General features: G+C 36.6%; 1 protein-coding gene across 1 annotated transcript; it reads left to right on the top strand.

The window, feature by feature from the left end:
* The first annotated feature begins 3,823 nt into the window (after positions 1 to 3,823).
* On the top strand, positions 3,824 to 5,813 carry LOC113234832 (beta-hexosaminidase subunit beta-like). The gene has a single exon (XM_026470340.1). It carries the CDS (start codon positions 3,869 to 3,871, stop codon positions 5,348 to 5,350), a length of 1,482 nt encoding a protein of 493 aa, XP_026326125.1. The 5' UTR covers positions 3,824 to 3,868; the 3' UTR covers positions 5,351 to 5,813.
* Positions 5,814 to 9,534: the final 3,721 nt, after the last annotated feature.

The raw sequence follows: 9,534 nt of genomic DNA, 5'->3' as shown, positions 1-9,534 counted from the left end.
ATGTCATATAAATAATTAAAAGCAAATTAATCTGTAATAACGACGATCTCCGTAGTAGAAAAACTAACTTTTCTATTTATTATGTCTCTAGTTTGGGTGTTCATGGTACCGTCGCTCTTTTTGATTTCTTTAATACAAGTACTTTAGTTACTTACTTTGAGATCAGTGCAACGCATGTGATATTTAATATTTATAATATTTATTATAAGCGCTGCGTCACTGGAAGAGGTAACTGTAACCTTATTCCCTTTTTTCTTCGGTTGCCATGCACACCACTTTAGGTACAACCTCGTTGTCACGATGCCAAGAATCCCAATCTGTCACTCGGCTCATTTGTTTACTAATTACACGACGCCACATTAATGGATTTTGTCAATGGAACTGTCGCGACAAATTGTACGCTTTGATGTGGCCCATTTTATGTTTACAATCTGGAAGACAAATTGTTTAATGAATTTTTGTGAAATTTATTACGAGAGGGAAAAAGTTTTATACTTACGAGATGCAAGAGTATTTGAAATTGATAACATATTTATATGTTATGGACAGAGAAAAACGATAAAGCAGAAGAATTCAAAGTAATTTACGATTCAATTAGAACAGAAATATTCTTGGATACAATTGAAAATATAGAAAGAAGTTGTACGTTATACCAATATAAATAATTAAACGAAACCTTGCAGTAACAGCCTAGTTTGCATGAGAACAGAGTTTAACAAACATTTGTTGATAAATAGATAGATAGATATATATTGACAGATGCTATTGCTCACACACAAGAACAAAAATAGTATATGGAAAACTTAGAACTAATGTGGGCAAAAGCGGCTGTATCACTAAAAGAGATCTCTTCCAGATAAGGTAGAGGAAAGCTAAACAGAACGGGAGACGTAGTGTGCCAACGGTAAAATTTTAAATGTAAAAATAAAAACATACATTATAACGTTACGTTTGTAATCTGATTTAATAATTATCACTTGTCTAACTTATCTGTTGAAACAGGTATTGGAAGGCTTAAAACTTCTTCGACAATGAAGCCCGTCGTTACCATGATACAAAATACAGTCAGAATAAATAAGTTTATTATATAAACCCAAATCAATTGTACTAATAATATACAACCAATTTTGCAGGGACATGATGGGCTTTCTAATACTACTACTCAGAAAGTGTATTCATTTCATACATGGATCACCCCGTAAAAAATGACGTAATGAAATTATTTAAGAACACGCGTTCTTAAATAATTTCATTAATAGCTTTTTTTATACATCGTCCAGTCAGATTATTTTAATATAAACAAATATTCAAGAAAATTCAAAGGCGCAATGCAGTGTCGGAGACCTAAACCAACACTTTGTAGTTTACGACAAACACGCACTCAACTCTGCTATCGTTTTCTTCTTCTTCTTGACGAGTCAATAACAAAAACGAACAAATATAAAATAACAAACCGGTGCTAATTTTCTTTGGACCAATAAGCAGCCACCTCTGTGCCCTATCCGTTGCCTTTAACTGGTCTTCGCGGATGCAGAATCGGACAGTAGACAAGAAAGTAGATCAAACATACTTTGTGTGCGGCACCTACAAGCACCATTGTATCACTCCACAGCCGTGCAATAAACATAAAAAGATCCAATGGGACGTCAGGGTGTCAGCAAGCGTTACGATATAATGTTCACATACGACAAGCCCCAGTGGCTACACAATATAAGCAGCAAGTAAACAGCTCTATGTCGTAAGAGGCTCACTTTCTTCTACAATGCACAGTGCGTGAATGCAAGCCATTCCGGACAACAGGGCATTAATTGTTTCTACCCGTGTAGTCAGCTGCTTTCATATTTGGTCGCGAACATGTTCTGTGTCTTGACATTCGTTTTTAATTGCTTCGTTGTAATATAACTTAATAAAACTAAAAAGTTATCACGCTTGTCTGCCACGCAGAGGTCCCGGGTTTGATTCCCGGGCCGGAAGAAATATTTGTATGGCCTCTATTTCTGTCGTTAAGTTTGGATGTAATTTGCGTGTATCCACGGCATGCGGCACTCGCGACACTTTCTGTTCGTTGTAGGTTTCTCTAATGCGAGGCTATGAGTGTGTGCGTTATTATTATTATAACAGAAGATACTCACAAAGGATTACTATTAATTGAGACACGTCGACGACTATAACACAATGCAGAAAATTTTGTGGCATAGACATTAACCCAGTCATAGTTTCAGAAATCTATGAATGAAATATGAATAAAATATTATTTATTGCATGTAAAATTACAGTGACATGTGTAGTCACTGTACAGTAACAAGTATGAAAATAGTAAGTTGCAACAGGCTCATTGCTATGCAGCAATTCCTTTCAGAGTTTACTCACTATGTTATTATAGAACATAGTGAACATAGGTATACTCACCTTGCTAATCATAATCTCTAAAATCTATTGCTGTTTAAATATAATAAAACATATGATATTGCAAGACCGCGAATCTTCTATATAGTATGGGTCTACCGGAAAATCTATTCAGCTGATATGTAAACGTAGCTTCACACTTACGTAAGAACTTCCGTTCGAAACTGACATGTCCGCGTTTGTCAAACTGTTACATGCAATAATTATGACAATTATTGCACACGATGATCGACAGCTATTCATATTTAACTTTTGACGCCTGCTGCCTTTGGTAATGTACTCTATATACATCTCTGGGTTCTCGGATAGGTACAACTGGATCTCGTACTTACCTAATTTGTAAATTTCGCGTAGCACATAAAAAATGACGTACAATCGGTTTTTTCTTTCATATTCACAAACGTTTGATTTACTTACATTATTTATTTATTTAATATAAGAGTTATTATCAGCAGAGTAACTAGATAGAATTGCTCTGCTTCCTTCTGTATTTGGTTTGGTTATACCATTCGACTCTCCATATTGTCGCTAGTTTTGAAAATTACATGCACGCATCTTGAAAATTACAATGACTATACAGAACCGTAATGAAAACTGGACTGAACACGGTTAGAAGCGTATTTTGATGAACCAAGGAAGTAGGTGTTGTCTTAGGAACCAAGAAAGTTGCTACGTACCTACAGCTACATTATCAGAAAGATATTTGAACTTTGTGCTTAAAACAGGCGATCTTGGAAATATTATGTGGTAGTTCGGAAGGTTACAATAACATTCCTATCACAATCCACTTCCAGACATAGGCCTCTCTCAATCCCAGCTTGCCGCATCCATTTGCTGCCAGCAACCTTTCGCAATTCACCACTCAAGAACTCGCATCCCCCATCGGTTAACGGTTCTTCGGCAAATATATTTATTTGATTATGTAAAATAATATAATGTTGTTAAATAGCGTAACATTAGTCCTATTTCGGAAGCAAGTCTTATAATAATCGTGTAAAAAACATCCTTCGCTTCTAGATTTCTAATTTCCTGCATTGTTTCTTGCAATAATGACAAATATTTACTGGCAAAGGCCAGGTCGAGAGATTTGGATACCACTGACTTAAACATCACCCAGTGATCTATTCAACCACGAATACAATAATAAATATTCCTTATTTTCCTTCCTATCACAATTACATTATACATTAAAAAGATAACACTTATTGTAATGATTGAATTACATTAAATTATATTCTTATGGAAAAAGTGCTCAGTGTTTGTGAATGTTTTTTATACATCATAGAGTAGTATAAAAAAGATTTCCCGTTTTTGTTGAAAGACTGTGTCGATCGACAGATCGTCTTTAGCGATGCTTCGATGCACTGTGTTTTTTTGCGCTCTAAATATATATTTCGTAGTAAGTGCACATGGCCCAAAATACGATGGTTCGACTCTCGGCAGAGTCTGGCCCAGACCACAAATGCAGGTAAAACACAAAGATTTGTATACTTACGATCTACAGCAATTTAAAGTTAAGATTACGCATGGCACATGCCCATTACTGACTGCAGCTATTAATCGGTGCATGTTCAATATAAAAAGACTTCAAAAGTTAATAAAGAAGGGTGCCAACAATTCGGAGATAAAAACTGGTAACACCAAAATTAAGGGACCGATACAGAAACTACAAGTGGCGCTAACTAATGAGTGCGAAGAGTATCCACAGCTTGGTATGGAAGAAGCCTACACCCTCACCGTATCGGCAAAATCCAGGCTAAAAAGCGCTTCAATTTGGGGCATCATTAGAGGCCTAGAAACATTTTCACAACTGTTTTTCCTAGCCGCTGACTACAGGCAAATATGCGTATATAAAACTGACATCCACGACTACCCGCGTTATTTGCACCGCGGTCTTTTAATCGACACTTCAAGGCATTATCTTTCTCTGCCATACATTTTTTTGACAATAAAAGCGTTGGCTATCAATAAAATGAACGTATTTCATTGGCACATGAAGAATGATCAAAGCTTGCCTTATCAGAGGAAAGTTTCACCTAAATTAAATCAGAAAGGTGCATTTAACTCATCATCGGTCTACACGAACAAAGACATCTTAAATGTAATCAAATACGCTCGAGAAAGGGGTGTTCGTGTCATACCTGAATACGTTCCATCACACGCTCATTCGTGGAGTCATGCATATCCAAATATAACAGCAGAATGCAATAGAGAAAACCAAAGTAATATTACCTCGGGAACTATGAACCCGATCAACGATACCACTTACAAACTGATTGGACGTCTATTTCATAAAGTACAGACCTTGTTCAAGGACAAACATTTTCATCTCGGTGGGGCCGAAATTGATTTTCCCTGTTGGGAATCCAATCCTATAATAAATAAATACTTGAAAGACAACAACCTGAAAAGTCGTGATCTTTTGGCAAAGTTTTATCTAAATATTTCCTCACTGCTACGAAATGATACAGCACCTATAGTTTGGCAAGATGTTTTCGATAACGGCGTGCCTTTAAACTTAGATACTATAGTGCATGTGTGGAAAGATGATACTAAAGATATGTTGCGACCTATGCTACAGGGATACCAAGTACTGTATTCATCAAAATGGTACTTGAACAAATCGAACGATTTCGATGACTTCTACAGAACAGATCTTCGAAAGATGATAACGAATATCACAAATAAAGCTTGGATTACCAAGCTTGTAATCGGAGGAGAGGCTTGTATGTGGAGAGAGAAGGTGGATGATAAACATTTAATGACTCAAGTGTGGCCTCGAACCTGCGCTGTAGCGGAAAGGCTTTGGAGCAATGTGGAGTCTCACAAATTGTCCATAGTACCAGCAGGGGTAAAATATAGACTCAATGATCATGTTTGTCATATGATACGACGCGGGATCCCCTTAAATCCACTGGAAGGTTATGGAACTTGTTTGCGTTAAATTTACTTATGTATATGCGTAAATATTGATTTGTACAATTTATGATTTAAAATTTTATGCAAAGTTTTTTTTAGAAATGGACCAACTAAAATAGTATAATATTACGCTTGTTTAATTATATACCTCATTTTGTTCTTCGTTATAAGTTTTAATAACCTGGAATGGATTTGCTAGATTATAAGTAATGTACATTTTTATTACACATAATGCGTTCCGTCACAACAGCGATAATATAATTTATATAACGAACTAGCTTGAGCCCGCGAATTCGTTTAAGCAAAATTAACTCAATACCTGGCGGGTCAACTTTGCCTCTTCACGTAGTATTGGTATGGAAAGCATTAAAAACAATCTACTTATAAATCGATAAATCATTTCCCCTCCCCTACATCCTTTTTACGAGTACTTTTGATAAAAACTTATAAAGCGTGTTTGAAAGTACACCAAATATATTTTAGCAATCTTCACCACTCTACCCTGGGGGTAGTTTAAAAATAACGAGTTATGTTCGTATTATAAACAATTCAAATTACCAAAGTGTGTTTTCAACAGCAGTTTCCATAAATACACATTCAAAATTCAACACAAAAGAGTCATCGTGCAAGTGATCTATTTTCAGTGACCCCACTAACATTGAAATAAAAGACGAATGACAAACAATGCCCCCAGAATTCCATCAGTCTGCTAAATTGCATCGTCGTTACATCCTCCTTCATGTTTAACAATTATGAGGCTGTTTGAATTTGTCGGTTTGTCAGGCCACCCATGCGTGAGAGAACGTATTTGTTTACGTTAATTTTTACAGCGGCCACGACAGAAACCAGAGCAAGAGCTGTGCGGAGCTAATTATAGACACGTTTTAACCTTACCACGTGGGGTCATTGACGTTGGACGTCAGTGCACAGTATGGATAATTTTTTCATGCCACACTCGAGTTAGTTGTAATGGATCGTGCCAAAAATCGAGTTTCGTAGAGGCGTACGTATATTTGCTATGTACACACTAGATTTTTGAATACCAATCAACGGGACGAACAAGTCACCTCGGCACCTGGTGGTAAGCGATACACCTATACACAACAGTTGCAGTGCCACTCGGAGCTTGATATCGCAATTACCTGCGATGCACTGCCAATGCGCCCGTCACCCTAAGACTTAAGTTGACAAGTCCCACGAGCCTGTAATTATTGTAGACTGTCAACCGTGACCATGGGACCTGTAAAGGGCCCGATACGTCGGTTTGTTTGAAAAAACAAATATACGCGATTTAAATCCGGAAAAATAGTTTCATTTCCTATGTGTAACAATCGCGAAAACCTAAGAACGCGGTATGTCAAAAAACTTTTGAAAATTTGATGAGTTTGTATACTGCAGTTTTAATATGAGTAAATATGGTCATGTTTATGTGAATGACGATACCTATGCAAAACTTAAGATTTGTTACATCTTTCCTTGTAAATCCACGAATGCCAACTTTCTAATTGTTTATCTCGACTACAAAATTACCGATCGTTTTGCTAAACCTGTGTCAAATGAACTTGTCAAGCGCCCCAACTCTCTCTGAATGATTAACGAGTGCCCGCCTAACATACATACTTTACCAACACACAGATGTACAGATGGACATTGATGTGAAAACAATTGTTATGGGTGAAAAGGTTTGCCATCCCTCATATTTAGAAACTGTTTTGTTCCAGAACTGAATACAAGCAGCATTTTGATAATTGTAATATCCAAAGATGTCTGCCATTGAATATTAGATGATATATATTAAACAATATCACATACGTTGGTCTGATCCCAAAGTTCCTTACTTTACTAAAGCACTTGTGTTATGAAAATCGGAAATAACGAGGGTACCAACAAAAATCCAGACCCGATATAATACAGAAAAGTTAGTTTTCTACATTGACCCGGCCGGGGATCGAACCCGGGACCTCAGAGATACAACACCATGAAAACCAGCGTACTAGCCACTCGACCACGGAGGTTATCGAAATCAATCATGTCAATAATTTCATATAAGTATGATGGGTTTTAATAGTTTTATTTAGACAGCTATATTATTAGTTTTTGAGTATACAATACCTAGTATTAAACTAGAGTAGTAAAGTTTAGTAGCTGTAGAGCTTCTTGTGAAAAAGTTCGCCCAGGGAAATACTGCAACTTTATCTATTTTTGCCGCCAAGCACTAAGGTAAGCAATTACTGCGTAACGGTTTTAAAGCACGCTTACGTGCTGGTGAAATCACACACACATTCAACTTCTGTCTCAGGGTCACAGGTACAGTGGCAGTATGCATCAGATGTCTACTGTACTGCAACTGCTATGTCGCTTAACAGCAGACGCACGACTTGTTAGTCCCATCACTTGGTATCATAAAAGAAAAAATCATCTTTTTAAGTTAGTTAATTCACTTAAGAGAAACTCGGAATATCTACTCTTACTTAAAAAAAAATTAAGATTTCAAAGTTTGTCTTAGAAGATTCGAACTCCTTGTCAAACTAAAACGATTTACAGTTTACTCAAGCCGCGACAAAGTTAATGCAGTGACAACATATTCCAAGATTCCGCGTAAGTCAATTCCGGGACGGTCCCGCCTCGTCCGGACGAATTATACAGATTCCGCGACCGAGCAAATGTCCCATGTGAGTAGCGTGCGTGTGGTCACCGAATGTGTGACCATAGAGTATTAATTTTAAATTTTAGGTGTTATATATAATCTTATCAACACCAGTCAGAATACGACCACTGACGAACTAAATAAAATGACACCGTACGGTAAACGGTCCCCGTAAGCTGAGTAACTCGATTGGTTGTTAGCTGCCAGTAGCGAAACAAGCGAAATAAGCCAACGATTACAGGAAACCAACATTCAACATTAATATCACCAGTGTCCGTAGCATAGCGTTACTAAACCTCCCCGTGACAAATTTATCTCAGTTGGTAAAGCTAAATTTCCACTATTTTTTTTTTTATTGAGGTACTAAATAGTGTCATTCGTTTTTTTGATTATTCGATTGATTGATAGTTTGAAGAACAAAGATAAGGATATAAAAATGCTTATATAGCTTCTTTGTCGTTTAATCATCCTTTTAATTGCATCGTTGTAAAACGAAGAAAGAAAAATAGCGGGTTTTTATAGTTACAGGTTTCACATAAATTATTTTTAGTTTAAGTATTGTTTATGTTTTAAGTTTCTTAATTATTTGTTATCTGTTTATGCTGATGGCTCTGTAAGCAATGCTCAATAAACAAATAATGAAAAACGACGGAAAACGCTTTAAAAATTTGCAAAAGCCACACACAAAGTCTTTGTGAAAAATTGCGAAGAAAAACCGTTGTCGCGCTCAATTTTTACGTTGTTTGTTTACGTTACGCGACGCGCGTTGTGCGACAAAAATATTAACGTCACGGTGTTCGCTATGTTTGATATTGTGATAAAATTTGTAAATGGCGGTTTTATCACTCGAATTTGATAGTTAAGTGTGGATATATTAGTTTTATCACGGCGGCATGCTACACATGAATATCGTAATAAAATGGTTGATTGACATACACAAAATGACTAAAGTGCTGGATATGACAAAAAGGAAAACACTATGGTTTTATATTTGAATGTGTATAGGTTTTGGCAGTTTATCATCATCTTGTCGGTGTAGCCATCTCCACTCCTCACGGTTCATAGCCAGCTCAGGTCAAGCTCTTCATAGCTGCTAACTTTGATGTTCTTAATGTGATCACTTTACGCCATTATAGATCTTCTTCTTTTCCTTGTCCTTCAATATTCCCCTAAGTTATAATCTTGTGATTTTTTTCCTTATTTCGATAAATGTCCAATAAGGCAGTTAAATGTACCAATTTAGTATAAATCTAGAAACCTTCATACTTAAATACCAATTGTTGTCTTTAGTAGTCTGTATTGTGCAATAGTTACTTTTAGTAAAGATGTCATACTGCAATATTAACAGCACTGTGCGCAAGCGCATGAACGACACATTGTCGTGACAGAGCGCACTGTCAGACATTACTGGAGCGGATATGGTGCGAATAAATCTGCATATTGAATTTCTCCTTACTGTCACCAGAACATTTACTGTTCATGTGATGCGTCGTTCGCTCGTTGTACTGCGTAACGAACGTCACAGTGGCATTTGTATTGTACATATACAAGTATACATGCAG

This window comes from Hyposmocoma kahamanoa, unplaced genomic scaffold, assembly GCF_003589595.1.
Source record: "Hyposmocoma kahamanoa isolate Upper Pololo Valley unplaced genomic scaffold, ASM358959v1 86, whole genome shotgun sequence".
Taxonomy (NCBI): Eukaryota; Metazoa; Arthropoda; class Insecta; order Lepidoptera; family Cosmopterigidae; genus Hyposmocoma; species Hyposmocoma kahamanoa.
This window is presented reverse-complemented; position numbering and strand designations above follow the sequence as displayed.